General features: G+C 46.8%; 3 protein-coding genes across 3 annotated transcripts; all 3 read left to right on the top strand.

Moving 5' to 3' along the window:
• Positions 1–1,366: 1,366 nt before the first annotated feature.
• Positions 1,367–3,841, top strand: CABS01_06151 (potassium transport protein 1; the record flags this gene model as incomplete). Its single annotated transcript, XM_060539517.1, has 3 exons — positions 1,367–2,801; positions 2,861–2,985; positions 3,047–3,841. 3 exons carry the CDS (start codon positions 1,367–1,369, stop codon positions 3,839–3,841), a joined length of 2,355 nt encoding a protein of 784 aa, XP_060404054.1.
• Positions 3,842–4,286: 445 nt separating this feature from the next.
• CABS01_06150 (uncharacterized protein) lies at positions 4,287–4,655 on the top strand (the record flags this gene model as incomplete). The annotated part of the gene is made up of 1 exon (XM_060539516.1): positions 4,287–4,655. The coding sequence occupies one exon, from the start codon at positions 4,287–4,289 to the stop codon at positions 4,653–4,655; it is 369 nt and encodes a 122-aa protein (XP_060404053.1).
• Positions 4,656–10,080: 5,425 nt separating this feature from the next.
• CABS01_06149 (uncharacterized protein) lies at positions 10,081–12,814 on the top strand (the record flags this gene model as incomplete). The annotated part of the gene is made up of 2 exons (XM_060539515.1): positions 10,081–10,322; positions 10,402–12,814. 2 exons carry the CDS (start codon positions 10,081–10,083, stop codon positions 12,812–12,814), a joined length of 2,655 nt encoding a protein of 884 aa, XP_060404052.1.
• Between the last annotated feature and the right edge of the window lie 4,494 nt (positions 12,815–17,308).

The raw sequence follows: 17,308 nt of genomic DNA, 5'->3' as shown, positions 1-17,308 counted from the left end.
AGCAATCCTCTCAATCCTCTGGGCACAGTTCTATCTGAGGCGGCGCTGCTTAAAATCATCGACATAGCCCGAAAACACTCTATCATTGTCTTCAGCGACGAGATTTACCGGCCAATTTTTTACCCATCTTCTTTTAGCGAAAGTCGAACACCGCCTTCTATCATCTCCCTAGGCTATGAAAAAACCATAGCAACCAGTGCATTGTCAAAAAGCTATTCTCTTGCGGGAATTCGCATCGGCTGGCTTGCGTCGGCAAGCCAAGACATCATTGACCTTTGTGTTAACGCTCGTGCTTATTGCCTCATCGCCACAAGTCAATTAGACGAACATGTCGCAGATTTTGCGCTGGACTCAAAACGCTCTGCTTCTATCGTTCACCAGAATATTTCGCAAGCAAAGCGGAACAAACTCATCGTGCAGGCCTTTATTTACCATCATTCGGATGTGTGCAGTTGGGTGGCACCGGTAGGAGCGGCCTTGGGATTCATGAAGTTCACGCGAGGTGACAGACTTGTGGACGATTTGTCCTTGTGCAAAGTACTTCATGAGAAGGAAGGGGTCCTCTTGGTTCCAGGAACCTGCTTTGGGAAGGAATATGCAGGATGGATCCGCATTGGTCTTGGCATGCCATCTCAACGGCTTAAAGACGGCTTGGAGGTGGTCTCAAGGTTCATTTCGAATGGCTACAGCAACATACCCCTGGCTTCTATCGGATGAAGAGGGAAATTTCAACGGGTTTTGACCCGGATGAATGCCAAGCGAATGTATGTAATCTGGCTAGATCACAATATCCTGGTATTTTCCTTTGCATCGGTCGCAATGTCTTCACTTCTGAAGGAGGTTAGTATCAATCTATTGAACCTGAACACACGGCACAGGCAATGCCCAGTCGTATAGAGGAAGGATACGAATTTCTACACGAGGGACTGGCTCACTGTAGAGGATAGAAAAAAAAGATGCTGTTGACAGCTCTTGAAGAAGAGACACAATTAACCAGGATGGTTGGTATAATTAGTACGAAACGGCGAGCTTGTCCAATGCCCAATAGGTGGTGCGTTGAGCCCTGTTCACGGGTAATGAGCTGTTCTTAAAACGGGTGGGCCCGGGATAAGCCGCCCCTGCAGACTGCCAACCGGATATGATTCCAGAGCAGGCATCATTGCGCATGAGTCGATCAGGGGGAAGTGCAACGCTTCCTCTTTGGTTGCCGGCCAAACTTCTCACCTGCAAGGTCAATCCTTCAATTTTCTCCTATCAAGTAACGACAACCTCTCACGACGAAGTCAGTCGTGAGCTTGCTCGTGTCTTTGTCCGCTCGCGTCACTTACGCAAACCATTACTGCCCTCGGAGCGAGTATCGACAACGATGGCATGGCAACTTTGGGAGAAGTTTAAGGTCGACCATCCAGTCACGGCGGACCACATGTCTGAAGCATGCGCTGCCGTCCGTCCATACCTGCCTCCGGTCAACTTTATCACAGCCCACTACGCCTACTTCATATTCACTGGGCTTATCTTTGCCGGCATCTTTCACGGGCTTTCGCACTCGGCTGATAGCATTAGCTTTATTGACAGCCTTTTCCTCGTCATCTCTGCCTTTACCACATCCGGACTCAACACAGTGGACATCAGCAAACTCACTACCGCCCAGCAGGCTATCATTGCCTTAATGATGGTTCTTGGCAGTCCTGTATTCGTCTCCATTTTCACCATTTGGCTCCGTGCTCGCGTTTTTGAAAAGCGTTTCGAGGACATTGTCGAGGCCGAACGAAACAGGAGGATACCTAAGACTGGCGCCATAGTCGGCATGGCTGGAGCCATGATTGGCCTTCCTGTGATGTCATCCTTCAAGGGGTCCAAGCGGAAGCAAAAGAAGAGTAGACACGAGCGGCAGGCTGAGGCTGATGCCTTCCAGTTGACGGGATCGACATCCCAGGGCCACGGCCGGAGCCATAGCCAGACAAACCAGCAAGAGTCTGGACCATCCGGCATGCTGGAACGTATCGAAGAAGGCCAAAGGCTTGGCTTCTCCACTAGTTCCACCGAGCCGCTCTCGCCCAAGTCGAATACCGCTACGAGGAGGAGGCCTTTCAGTCGTGACGACAGTCGCCAGTCCGTTTCAGAAAGCTTCGATTTCAAGACTTTCATCCACGAGAACAAGGAGTCCGTCGGCAGGAACGGCCAGTTTTTCGACCTCACAGAAGAACAGCGCGAATACCTGGGTGGAGTCGAATATCGCGCCCTCAAGATTCTGTTTACCATTGTCTGCATCTACTTTATACTCTGGCAGATCCTTGGGGCCATCACGCTCGGCGCCTGGTCGTACGTGCACAGCCAAAGTATAACAGCCGTAAACGCTCAAAATTCCTGGTGGGCTGGCATTTTTTTAGCCGTCTCTTCATTCAATAATGCTGGAATGACGCTCCTCGACGCAGGCGTGACAGCCTTTGACAATGATGCCTTCGTCTTAACTATTGTAACCATCCTCTCTCTAGCCGGAAACGCTGCGTTTCCTGCGTTCCTCAGAGCCACTGTTTACTTCTGCAGTCTGGTCTTGAAAGTCTCTGTTGACAGCGACGAATACACCGTGTGGAAGGAAGCTTTTGACTTCATCCTGAAGTACCCTCGTCGTTTGTACATGATGATGTTTCCTTCCAAGGCCAATCTGGTGTTTGTCACAATGTTCAGCACCATTGCTGTTATGGACTGGGTCCTTCTATTGGTTCTCAGCATTGGCAACTCTGCTATCGAGGCATACCCAGTTGGAAAGCGAGTCGGGCTGGCCCTATTTCAGGCACTAAGTAAGTCATGAGGGCGATGCCATTCTATTCTAGAGATTGGCTGACTGTTTTGCCTATAGGCATTCCTTCCTCAGGCTTCGCAGTTGTTTCTGTGTCAAGCCTCTATTTCGACGTTCTTGTCCTATGGGTCATCGTAATGTATATTTCCGCGTACCCGGAGATCATCGTCATGCGAAACTCAAATGTTAGTGGCATTACTTCTTTAGTCTAGTCGAGACTTGCGCTCAAAACTAACTCAATTCAAGGTGTACGAAGAACGGTCACTGGGAATTTACACCACACAATCTGAAAAGTCCGAGGAGTTGAACTCAACTCCAGACGAGTCGGCAGAGGAGCTCCTGCCAACCTTTGGGCCCCTCCTATCTCGACCGACGTCTGGCCATACCCTTGGCCTAGAAAGATCAGCAGTCTCAGCACCAGGCGCGTCACAAGAAAAGTCGGGCATTTCTACGAAGCCAATTAAGAAAATAGCCGCCATCGGCAGGCGTGGCACCTCCTTCGTGGGCAAGCAGATCCAAAGTAGGATGAATAACTTCCAAGGTGTAGGCGTAACGGCGAGGCCCCGGCTGAAGCGGTCTGCTGCTATTAACTTCAACGACCCAAACGAGGCGTCAGGATCTACCTCGGCTTTCGAGGGCCACGTAAGCCTCGTGTCGCAGCACCTTCGAGGACAGCTGTCACACGATATCTGGGCCATTGCGTTTTCTCTATTCTTAATCACACTTATCGAGACGTCTCATTCAATTGCGGACCCAGGATCCTATAGCGTATTCAACTTCCTGTTCGAAATCGTGTCGGGATATACCAATATCGGACTGTCTATGGGACTGCCAAATTACTCATTCAGCTTCGTGGGCGGCTGGTACACAGGTTCAAAGCTGGTAATGATTATTATGATGATTCGTGGTAGGCATAGGGGCTTGCCGGTCGCACTAGACCATGCCGTCAAGCTGCCCGGCTGGGACAATGTTAGAAAACAGAATGAGGACGCTGAGATTAGACGAAGTTTAGGTAGGAGTCGGACTACATTAGATATCTAGATTACCCTTCATGAGGTAAGCTCTTATCTAATAAGTTATATAGAAAAATAATCGAAACTTCTCTATGGAGTACTAGTTGATAAAAAGTTTAGCTTGTATGTAAGAAGCTCATTGGGATTGAATATTTTCAATTCTTAAAATGTTGAATTTCAATTATTGGGTATTTATGTTGTTAATTATTTAGATTAATAACTGGACCCTTTTAATTCTATCATCCCGATTTACATTTTGATATATATTAAATAACTAAAATTCGTTTGAGTTTAAGGATTTTATAGAACGATGCTCCTCCAGATGATCCGACGAAGACGTCGCGTCGTGGTGTGGGCGCGGAGTAACAAATATAGATTCGTCCAAAATGCCAGCCACGGTCACTGTTGCGTCGTCGTGTGTAGACCGCGGATCCTGATGAGAGCGTGTGACGGTCCGCTGCACGCATGGCGTCATGCTAGCAGAGTCAAGACGAGCGTTATTCGAGCTGTTATTGACTAGGTTGTCGTTGATCTTTCAAAAGAAAGCCTTGACAGACGCCATTATACCAAACCACGGCCTGGCGTGGTCAGCAGCAGCTCTCTCAGCCTGGATGAGAGGCTGTTTTAAGTCGATGATAGTCGAGCTAGCGGAACGCAAGGGCGCTCTCCCAGCGTCCGGAAGTTCAGCTTCGGTGCCGGCATTATCATCTGTGATTTCGGTCTTGTACGCTAGCAGCGTTGAACGATCGGCTTCATCGTACTCGTCAGGAAGGTTTGTGACTCGACCACGATTCGTAGCAGGTCGCCTGCTGAAAGACATCGATTATGTTACTCTCTGCTGATAATGCGGTCGTGCGGCCCAGAGTTTGGATTTGAGAGTCGTGATGCCAACAACACATCGTAGGGCTTCAGGATAGCTTAGGGGCTGTGATTTGAGGTAAAGAAGTGGCGCACCGGATCGTCGAATTGAAAGGAAGATGCTTTGAACTCTATGGGCCAGACGTAGCCCGAGCTGACAATGGCCACGCAAAGTCTCTGTGGACAGCCAGTTGAGACTCCCTCCATCATCCACGGGCCACATTTGCGCGAAACCTGAACTGACTCCGACTGCACAGACCAATCAGCCGACCAACGAATCAGTCTAGACCTTCCAATGCATTTATTGCTCCTAGAGCGAACCTAGATACATATTGAGCAGTAGTTAGGCAGGCAGGGGTCATTGGATGTATATTGACGACTATCATGAATGAATGAATGGTCATTGAAAGAATTTTAATAATGAGCGGATGATCCCCTTATATCAGGATCCTCTCGCTAGCCTGATTTATACCTCTAGTGAAGCATTAGTCATAGTGAAGCATTGGTCAAGCAGCTCGCGGTCACACAGGTTTCCATGAGCACGTCTCGTGGGAATGGTTTCAACAGTGCTTGCTTCTGTTAAGAATGGCAGCTGCGACTTAGAATTCGACGGGAAGCACAATGCCAAGTCCTGACGTGAGGGGTTGGCGCACGAGTAAGCAAGCTCGCGATGAATCCCCCTTAGTGCCATTATCCTCGTGAGAGCGGCACAGACCGTATTAAGATGGGGACAACATTCTGAGCTAGGCATTTCATCTCGGGTAGACTGAGAATAGCCACAGACATGCCTTTACCGTGTTCTCTGCCGAGAAGATGAGGCCAACGGCTCTCTGGGCATTCTTAGAGATCCTTATCCCCGCGACACGTTTGCCGCATCCGGATACACGAGGCGAGATCAATTATGCAGCTGGTCTTCACCGGGCGACTGAGAATCGAATGTACTCTGTCCTGCATGGGCAAGCTCGTCATCTAGTCGAGATCGGCAATAATATCATTTTTCTCCTTATGAATGGTTGGCATGTCACCGAGTTTGTCATGTTGTAGTACTCATCGCACGGTTCACAACAGGCAAGATGGGTGGGTGTGTCAAGAATAGGTTGTACCTCAAGTCACAAAACCCTACGGACTCAGGTCCTAGGTTACACAAATCGAAGTTCGGTTTTCGAACAAGTGACAACCTGCATACTGCATAATGTCTGTGTCACTCATTCGCTGGTCCGAAACTAAATATTTGCGATGGCATTTTCAAACGGATCTGGGGCGACACCCTGTGGAACCGACTCTAGTATTAGTAGACTATCTTAGCCATCGCGGACTCTGGCACGTTCTCTTACTATTGTTGAGAATTTTTCAGTGTACGTGAGATATACACTTATAAAAGAGGCAATAATGTAATACAAAAGACTACCCGTAATAAAGCTTTTCTCTCTTACTAGTTAAATATCTAATACGTCGAGAGATATATTAATATATATATCGAGCCCTCGCTACTTTTTAGATTAATTCTATAAGTACTATAAAAGCCTAGGTTATATAATTAAATAACTAAAAAGGTTTATTAGTATTACGTATTTATATTACTAAGATAAGTCCTATATAACCCTTTTTTCGTAACTATATTTTTATTTAACTTATATAACTAGTATAGTTAACTTAGTTAGTAAAGGTTATTTATTAGTATTTTTTAATTACTTATATATATTTATTAAAACTTAATATTAAGCTTATTATAATATATTTAAGTATAAAGAATTTTACTTACGTATTACTTTTAACTATAGGCTTATTAATAAGCTAGTAACGGCCGCTTATTGTTTATTTAATTAAGAAATATAGGGCGTAACTAGTTAACCCTTATTTAGTTTACTTATTATATTATTTATTCTTATACGAGGCGATAATATAATATAAAAGACTACCTATAATAAAGCCTTTTTCCCTTACTAATTAAATATTTAATATATTAAGAGATATATTAATATATATATCGAGCCCTCGCTACTTTTTATATTAATTCTATAAGTATTATAAAAGCCTAAGCTACGTAATTAAATAACTAAAGAAGTTTATTAATATTACGTATTTATATTACTAAGATAAGTTCTATATAACCCTCTTTTTATTATTATATTTTTATTTAACTTATATAATTAAAGTAATTAACTTAGTTAATAAAGGTTATTTATTAGTATTTTTTAATTACTTATATACGTTTATTAAAACCTAGTATTAAGCTTGTTATAATCTATTTAAATATAAAAAATCTTATTTACGTATTACTTTTAACTATGGGCTTATTAATAGGCTAGTGACGGCCGCTTGTCGTTTGTTTGATCGAAAGATATAGGGCGTAACTAGCTAACCCCTGTCTGGTCTGCCCACTACATCACTCATTCCCACACGATGCAACCGGCTGCGAAAATCGGGCTAATGCGCCTACTTCGATTCTTCAGAGCATGGAGGTCCAGGGGACAGGATACGACAATTTGAAGTAGAAACCCTGGCTTTGGGCTGTTGTCAATGGTCCATTGCGGCTCGTTGTAAAAGAAGTCGTGGTTCATATATGGAAGAGTGGGGGTTCGGATGAAAGTCGTGGCCGGTCGCTGCGGGGAAGCGAGTGTTAGTTTGGAGTTGACGGCAGCCTAGAGATGGTGGCAGAGCATGATTCAACGTTAATGTGGAGAATGTTGACTTTATCGATGCCTGTATTCGCAAGGGTAGGTAAACGGCACTTTTTCTACGGCTACTCTTTGAACGCACGCCCGCACAGCTTCTCGATCGGGCCCGGAATAGGTACAGAAACACCTCAAGACGGGTCCTGGCATAGTTTGCCGGACAACATCTTACGTCCATGACAGACCGAGGGCAGGTGGTTGCACGCTTTTGCTGGCACGAAACACTGAAGGGATGGAGCAGAGAAACGGATCTGGGAAGAGGTGTGGACCGCGGGAGATGGACCGAAGCGACAAAATTGACCAACAATGGGGGAGTGGAGGAGATAGATGGACTGTCAAGTCATGGCAGAGCGCGCTCAATGCCCGCCGCCTGCGGTCGTCGTCCCCTCAACATGCCTGAACTCGGAGGACCGGCGCAGGGGTGGAGCAGATACGGATGTAAGCCAGTCCCGTTCCGGACAAGGGTCAATACAGGGCACTCTACTTTTGATGGCAATGTTTCAACTCCAGGCCGCCATATGTCTAAGCCGGTGTGAGGGAGTGATGTCTCATAATGACTGCCATGAAAATGTGACACGTAATGAATTGACGACTGAATGAAGAAAGCATCCCCGTCTAGATCACCTCTGCCTGCTTACGGCGGCTATTCCAAATTTAGAGTTAGTTCGCGGAACCAAGAGATTGTTAATGAAGGACCATCTGAGACATATACTGCTGAGGGAGGGAAGGGGCGAGGAAGCTCGCGGAATCCCCCCAGCAAGTCTTTTCAATTGGTCAAAAGACCCGACGGTGTTTTGAGACGATGAGGTGCTCCGCCACCGTGGCATACTGCCGCAGAGCCAACCACCTTGAATTAGGATGAATAGACTTCGGATTGATCAGACCCAGAGATAGCACGACTGCTCCCGTGCTTCCCATGATACAGATGCCATTCTATTTAAACCCAATCACCCGATGCATGGATAATGTCGATACGAAAGTAGGCTTATCAGAGCCCGCCGAGGAAGATATTGCTATGTCCAGCAAATTGCCATTGGACCCACTGGATGCAGTGCCATCAGACGGTTGCTTAATGGGAGGACTGCTTCCTAGAGCCTGGCTCTTCATGACCTGCGGGGCTGCGGGACAATGTCCCCCCGCACCAGCGGTAGGGATGGCACAGTTCGGCCTGGAGTTTTCCAGAAAAGAAAAATCGTCTGCTGTGGTAGCAGAACAGTCTTTTTTATGGCGGAGAATGCGATGGATACATCGCACATCTTTAGATATGGATGGACGTGAGGCGTCACAGCAAGTGCGAAAGGCAGAAGCAGCAAGAAAGAGGTCCTCTTCATGTAAGGGCCAAGTTGCGGGTGGGACGTGATAGCGCCAAAAGGTTAGTTGGAGGCGATCATGATTCCTGATGTTACTCTAGAGAGCGACTTTCTGAGAGTGGAGCGCATGAAACTATTATTATGAACTGAAGATTATCTTATATTTACTAACTTTTTGTAGGAATTTGGGGTATGCGCAAGCGAATGGCCTGAATCACTCTTGCAGTCAAGTCCAGTCAAGAAGAACGGCGCCCGGCCCCTGATCGGCCTAGCTTATTCTGCCTAGATCTTCTTAGCGTTGTGCTGAACCACATGCAGGCAATGTTCAGGTGAAGAAATGGGCCTTTCAGGGACGGGTTTCGGCTTCAGTATTATCATCCCCGCTATCTTCGGGAGTCAGCAGGCCTGCTTTTGGGAATCAGCAACCTTTACCCCGGTATGATTTTTGATATCCTCGGGGGCTTGGATGTAATGGCTCTGTCATGAGGGCAAGCATGTTTGCAGACAGAGAAGCGACGGATCAGTCGAGCGGGTCATCACCTCGCATATGCTTGTTCTCTGCCTTGGGACCTGACTACTGATAGGACTGATAGAACATGCCGAGAGGGCAGCCTCAAGCAGCGGTCATCTTGATCTAGCTCTCCTTCTTCAAGACTTTGGTAAGGTTGACTGATTCAATCTGAGCTGAAAGAGGATGCAAACAGAAGTTTGGATTCAAACAGACTTCAGATCATTGAAGTATAAATTTTGGTATAGGGGTGTAAATGCTTGGTGAACAGCCTAAAGAGACCCAAACTTTTGTCTTTTTCATCCATTTTCCATCACTATTACCCTAGCACTTCAGCACACTGACTTGCCGCCGTGATGTCGTCGCATATCCACTTAGATGGAATCCCCCCACCGGCTGCTTTTGTGAAACATTCATGAGCGGTAAGCACTGAAAACATCTCGGCGCGGGGTGCAACTGTAGTAATAGACTGACAAGAAGGAACTTTGGATCTTAGACCAGATTTTGTCGCGCCATAGTGGCGGAGAAAACACAATTTCTACTCATCCATTGAACAGATCTGCTGCTTCGGAGTTGATCATGGATCTGCGTGGTGTCGATAGTGAGAGCTACCGACGACTCAGCAAGCCGAGTAAGGAATCGAGGAGAAGCCGCGTTTGTGTTCGAATGCCCATGACGCCATGTAACCATTTCAAACCTGTAAGCGGACATTCCTCAGGACTTCGGATACGAACAAGGGCTCGAATTCCCACAAAACCAATCCTTAGAACCCTCACATCTTACCGGCCTTCCATTCCCAAGTCTCATCTTAGATCTCGGAGCTACGCATCCTTCAACGCACCCAGCTTCGTCCCCCGAAGAACCAAGCAACACCAAGATGAGGCGCAATTCGCTTCTGACTACAATCTTGAGCACTATGTCCAGTCTCCCATGGCCTGGACTGGCAAGCGTGGGTTGTCCCACCACTGGACCAGAGGCTGTTCCAACCACTATTCAGCCCATCGAAATCGTTCACTATATACCGCTCTATCTCAGCACTTCTCTTACTTCAACGACGGTCTTCAGCGTGGCTGGTACAACTTTCGAGGTCACCAATGCTCCGACTGTGGTCGAGTCTAACTTCCTCACCGCGACTACTGTAACGTACAGCTCTGCTGTGTAAGTGGTCTAATCAAAATCTAATACCGATGGTTATCCCCTTCTGTAATCAGAATGGTGCTGATGCTTTGTCATTCAGCAATACCGAGTCCCCTTACAACGGGCCCTGTATTACGGTCACTGCGAATATTCTTGCGGGATCTCAGCCAACAACTATTATTATCCCTCCGCAAAGTGGCCAAGCCACTGGTACAAAGTACGTCTGCTCTCCTCTCGAGTCCAGTAAGACTTGGCTACCAGGGTCGAACTCTCAGAATAGTGGAAGCTTCACAACAGCCAGAGCCCCCTATCCAGGGTCAACCTTGACGACTTTGACCGTCTCCCCAGGTGGCAGCGACCGCACCGGAACGGCCCTTATCCTCACGCCTACGCCAAAGACAAGAAGGCTTCCTTTTAAAGGACCCTACACGACGATCACAGCTCCCGGGACGTTTTCGTCGACCCTGACTTTGCCGCCCTTCGAGACTGATGGCATTGGCACCCTGATCGTCTTCGTGCCGCCGCGAACGGGAGGCTCGGTAGCCGCTACATCAACTGGAACTCAGCTCGGCCAGACGGGTCTGTCGACCTTAACGACAGGCCGACCCGGCGATCCGGATACTGTAGTCACTATCGTGCCCCCTCCGGGAGGATTCACGACTGTTACGTCGACCGGTACGAGTACAGGCCTCCTTATTCGCACTCCTGGTCGTCCCGGAGATCCGACTACAGTCATTATCATCGTCCCAACACCCATCGGTCGTGGCAATATCACTACCAGTCTGACAACCTTGTCCCCTGGAATAGCCGGAGATCCGACAATAGATCTCACTTCCGTCGCCGGCGTTTCGTTTGTAACCGTCACATCGACAGGAGTCTCAACCGGCCTGATCACTCAGACTCCTAGTAGACTAGAAGGCCCGACTACGATTGTCACGATTACGACTGGCTCGCCGTCCATGGGCAGCACCAACGGATTGACTACGATTGCTGGAAGCCCAGAAGGACCATCAACTGTAGTTACTTTAGTGACAGGCATTCTTACAACAATCAACCCCATTCCTACATCGTCTTCGACCATATCGCCACCATCCAGCAACTCGCTACCCGGTATTTCAGTGACTGGCCCTCCGCCACAATCACAAGTGACTGTGATCACTTCGACAGCTAGCACGACCGGTTTGATCACTGTTCCGCCAGGACCCGGTGGTGGCCCTACTACGGTCATCACATTTGTTCCGCGTTTAGGTTTCATCACCACGCTTAATTCGACAGCCACACAGACTGGAGTCACTACTATTGTTCCCACGGAACCTGCTGGGACCACAAGCGTCATTACCTTCGTGCCTCCGGTCAAGGGCACGCTAACAACTGTCGTCTCAATCGGCACACAAACGGGCGTGACGACCTCGCCCCGGACCGACCCCTTCGGCACGACCACTGTCCTGTCAATCGTGCCTCCCGTCACGGGTGCTCTGACGACTGTGACGTCGACCGGCACTCAGACGGGAGCTTCTACAATCATGCCAACAGGTCTTGCTGGAACCACCAGCTTCATCACTTTAGTGACACCAAGCACTACAACTTCGTCTGCATCATCGACTTCTTCCACCACCCTTGTCTCTACGAAAACTGACACTTCCACTTCGACAACATCCACAATCTCGTGTGTAGTCTCCCTGACGAGCACAGTCTCCGCAGGCAGTCCTTCAGGTGCGATAGGCGCAGTCACTGTCCCGACTTGCGCTACTGTTATGCGATTCATTGTTACGGGTGGTGGCGGCGGCGGTGGAGGCGGTCTCACAGGCGGCAAAGGTGCATCAATCAGCGGCTCCATACCCGTCACCCCAGGTCAATCAGTTTCTTTAGTCGCCGGTGGTCAAGGTGGCCAAGGTACGAGAGGTGCTGTCGGAGGGGCTGGTCTCAGTCAGTACGGCAACGGTGGATCTGCTTCCAATAACGGTGGTGGAGGTGGTGGTGCTTCCGCTCTTTATCTCGGCCAGGATCTCCTTGTGGTCGCTGGCGGAGGCGGAGGCAGCACTATCCTATCCTCCAACCTTGACGGCGGGGCTTCCCAGTTGGACTCCAAATTCGCTGGCGGAACAAACAATGCCGGGGACAAGGGTGTCTCTGCCAATATTACACTAGCAGGTACTGGTGCTGTGACGTCCACCTCCAACGGAGGCTCTCCGGGCTCTCAGATCGCACCCGGGGCTGGCGGTGTGTGGACCGGCTTGGGGACCTTTGCGAATGGGAACGCTGGAAGCGGTTCAATTGGTGGAAACGGTACCGCTGGCGCGGGTGGTGACTTTAACGATGGTTCTGGTGCGGGTGGCGGAGGCTACCGCGGCGGAGGTAGCGGAGCGACAGGCTACTACAGATATAACTTAACAGTTCAGCGTACACCAGCCGGAGGTGGCGGTGGTTCTAGCTTTCTGAGTAATAAGGTTGTGGCCGCAACTTTAACTCTAATTGATTCCACGCCGGGTAGGATTGTCATGTCTTTCGCTTAATCTCGACTACGTCGGGTTTTATTTATCAGTCATCTAGTATTCTAATAACCAACTCATATATTGTTACATAAAACACCCTGTGATACGGGTACTACCAGAATCTTCTACTAAAAGGAATGGGGAAAAGGGTGGAGTTTTCTCAGGTGTCCGATTTAGGGGAAGAGGCAAAAAGGGTTCCAGTCGGACTTCATAAGGGACACGGGTAGCAGACCGGAAGCAGACCGCCAACGAGAGAGTAAAGAGCAGCACTATTCTAACAATCACTTCGTTCAGTTTAACAACCTTGTCACTACGTTGGGTAGCGCCGAGAAGAGCACCGCGTACGGATGAGAGCAGACATCAGCGAGGAGTAGCAAAGTTAGAAATTATAAGGGACAATCGAGATACGGCTTCATACGAGGGATTTTCACGTTCTTGGGAAAGTCCTCGTCATAATTCAGACTACATTGAGCCAAAGTCGCTGAGGGTATGTATTACTCTAAGTCTTGCCGAGCTACTTATAGTAAGAAGAGCTTTCTAAGTTCGGCTCGGAGCTTGTCAGCATTTGTCTCCTACCACATTTTGACTGACCATACCAGTCAACCATTTGTCCTTTCAACTCCCTTGGACCCTCTCATTAGCCTCGTTATTTCCTTAAGTCACATGTTTAGCTTCGGCAATCAATAACAACTTTGCTTCCGTCGATATACCGTCTTGTCTAGTTGCGACATATTATACTACAATTAGTTAGTCTGGCGCAAAAGGAGATCGCTAGACGAGCGGAAGGTTTGCTAAAAGCAACCTCTTCTACCACGAACGGAAATTAATCTCTAACCAATTTTAGAACAAACAACGTTTGCTGCGGCTAGGCATGACAAGACAAGGAGATTTTGCTACGGGTATCGATGAGTATTTAGCGGCCTAGAAGTCACAAACATTAAAAGGCTCCAGGTCCAGAACAAGGGAAATTACAGCCTCGAGCATAATATTACCCAATAGTGAATTATAACCCTCTTGGAATCCCACGTTCTCCGCAGGTAAAATACCTTCATCAATACTATTCGATAGCCACCTCGGACCATCACTCAGTCATCATGGCGACTCACACGACCTACCCAGCTCGTACTTATCACAACGCATCTTCTCCGTACGTACTACCAAATAAGTAAGTTCTACACTCGCTCTACATCCGCTCTACACCCGCCCTACATCGACCGTTTCACTTCTATACAGACGTTAAAAGTCACAGCGCCCAAGAACAGTCTCGACTTGACAAGCAGGCGTCTGCTATCGAGAAAATAATTGGGGGAAGACCTTTCCTTTTTGACCTACGACTCCTCCCGAGCTCCCCCAAGATTCTCGATATAGGCTGTGGTATAGGTGTCGCGACTCTCCAACTTACGAAACAGGTTCCGCTCTCCGAACAAGTTTACGGCATCGATCTGTCTTCGGTCCCGGAACCAACTAAAGCCGCAGCACCAAAGAATGTCACTTTCATTCAAGGTAATTTCTTGGATGGTGAAGATAAGCGTGGGCTATCCAATAGGAGCTTCGACTACGTTTTTAGGCGCATGCTGTTCCTAGCCATTGACGACTAGCCCGGTTACTTCAAACGAGTGAATGATTTGCTTAAACCTAGAGGAATTGTTAAGCATCAAGACTGTTCATAGGAATACTATCGACAGGGAACATTTACAAAGTTAAGTAATAACTAGGCATGGCATCGCGCAGTGTTAGAGGAGTCAGCCATCGTAAGGTTAGATATTTGCGCTACGGATCACCTAATAGAACGCATAGAGGGTGCGGGTTTTGAAGTACTCAGCACACGTTGCTACAAATTTTCAATAGTTCCATCAGAAAAATCGGCCTCAAGTATGGCTATTAGTCGCTACGTACAGAGCGCCGTACCCAAAACATTCCCTAAGTTAATCCGGCAGATTTTAAGCAAGAGCGGTCGTTATTCTAATAACCAAATTTCTAAGCTAACCGAGGAGTGTCTCAGAACCTCGTCAGAAGAGGAGGGAATCTTTTTGAAGTACATAGTTACAATTAAGAGGAAGTCTATAATCCACTAAGCCGGAAGGCGTGAGGTTCCCTCAGAGCTATGTGGGGCTAATATGTTTACTAGAGTTAAGAAATGAAGATAATTAAGTTAATAAGAGTCCTTAAGTGCTACCAACCGTTATAAATACAAAGCTAATATAAACCCGAGGAGGAAATTTATATTCAGTACGTAAGAACCACAAGAAATCTAGCAATAATTTCTTAAATATTTCATCTACTAAGATGCTTCGTTAACAGAAGAAAGAGGTAGAGGGGGTATGGGGGGGTTGTAACTTGCTACGTGATAGCCATTACTAAAGGTTATTAACTCACCCATTCTCCTTTCTCAGTTTCGTCTTCTTATATCTAACTTACTCCCATCTCAATACCAACTCATTCTTACAATCAAACTTTTAATAATAGGGTCTACTAATAGTAGCTAGATATTTGTCAATAGAAGAAGGATATCTATTAGGTAATATTTATTCCAAATTGCGCGCCCGAATGTTACAAACGAGCTTTTACTACCAAAGCCACAACCGCGTCCTACCAGCCCTTCCTAATCATAATCCAATATTTCCCAGGCCACTTTCGCATATGCCCAACGTGCCCACTCCCCTCCCACAAGCTACTATTAACCCTATAGCCGAGTGCCTTTACCTCGTTCGCGTGCTTCTCTACAGCCTCCCACGCAATAAGTCGGTCCTCTTTAAAATATATATACAGACGTTATACGAGTTTCGTTTCAAACGCCTCGTCGTTTACCATTTTAATAAAGACAAGAAGTAGGTTCTCGCATAAATAAGCCAGCTCTATCGCGCGTACGAAATAGAGAGTCATAATACACATAACTTTAATAACTTATAAAAGTAACGGAACTTTAGCCCCGGCATCAATAGCCATCGCATTCGCTAATTTCCCAATATTATTAATATCGTAGTCCACAGATCCGGGCGCGGAATCCATAACCAGCAAAGAATATAGCATTACATAACCAAAGGCGTTTTTATATACTTCAAGTATGGCCGTAAAGTACAGGCATCCCGTATTTAAAAGCACATAGACTAGAATAGATAGGTCATTCGCCGGCAGATAACCTTCAGAATTAAGCCGCAATACCGCGTAGATAATTGGCTATACGCAGCTAATCCGCTATTTCTAGCTTAAAAGTAATACTTTAAACATTAGTACGAGAACGACTATAATATCAGATCTCAGAAACAGGACCCGAAAGCCATCGGCAAATTTCGCTACGTACTTAAAACGGCCGTCGCCCCAGCCATAAACAAGTATTAAGTCTAGTCCATATTACTCATTAGTTTTTCCGCCAAGACTTCGCTCTAGCGCCGGGAAAAGATAAACCTAATCTAAGAGCTTAGTAAACATTTTAGTCGCTTTAACTAGCGTTTAGGACTCTCGGATATCTATCTTAGTATCGGCCATCGCTACGATCTAATTAATAACTAATAGGGCCTTGAGCTAGGAATCGGTCAACGAGGGGAACAGTAACGTCGGTAATAATCTATAGGGCGTAATAAGGATAATAAATTATTCAAAATAAAATGCCGAGGTCTCAACGCCTCTTCAGTAACTCTCGCACCCACACCTTTACTTTAATAAGCCTTACTAGCGAATCGTTAGCGTTATACTAAATCCCTCGTAAACAACCTTCAGGTAGATATCTAAGTCTATTTAGGACAGTTTTCGGCTTCAGTATTAGCATTTTCACTATCCAAAGGAGTGCGTAGGCCCTTGCCCTAGTAAGGCTTTAGTCTCCCTAAGGTTTAAAAAGCAATAACTTAGTCACTTTATTAAGTTATATCTTAGGAGCGCAACGATATTTACAAAAAGAAAAACGACGGACTAATTAAACCGCTTATCATTCCGCATATACTTCCATCGTATAGTCGCACTACGGGCATCGAAATATCTCATAAGGAACGGTTATAACAGAACCAGGAATGCCCTCGCCTATAAAATTTAACCGCTTATAATCACTACTTTAATAACTACATATACAGGCCAGGATTTATAAAATAATAGGGAGATATAAAAAAGAACTCCGTTCGGACCGAGATAAGAGAAAATCCCCAAATCAAATACAACAATCACCTTTTAATCAATAGACCTCAGTAATATTACATTAAATCAACATCAGTAGCTAGTACCATCGGCGTTCGGATTGTCGAATAAGAATAATTAGCCGTAGATCGAGGCAGGTATAAGCAACAAGGTCGAGCTCTAATAAGCAGCACACAAAGAAGCGCCTATCAACCCAGCTCCCAGTCGGGACACTTAGGGTTAGGGTTAGGGTTAGGGTTAGGGTTAGGGTTAGGGTTAGGGTTAAAAAAAAAAACCGCTTGCTTGCCCTGGCCTATGTGTTTGCTTCAAATCTCGTCTCATTTAGCAATTCTCTCTTGTGTGCGTGGCGCAAAGACTCCAGAAGCAAGAAGCTAACGTAATGGGAAAAGA

Source organism: Colletotrichum abscissum (genome assembly GCF_030869225.1).
Source record: "Colletotrichum abscissum strain IMI 504890 chromosome Unknown Scaffold_13.1, whole genome shotgun sequence".
Classification (NCBI taxonomy): Eukaryota; Fungi; Ascomycota; class Sordariomycetes; order Glomerellales; family Glomerellaceae; genus Colletotrichum; species Colletotrichum abscissum.
This window is presented reverse-complemented; position numbering and strand designations above follow the sequence as displayed.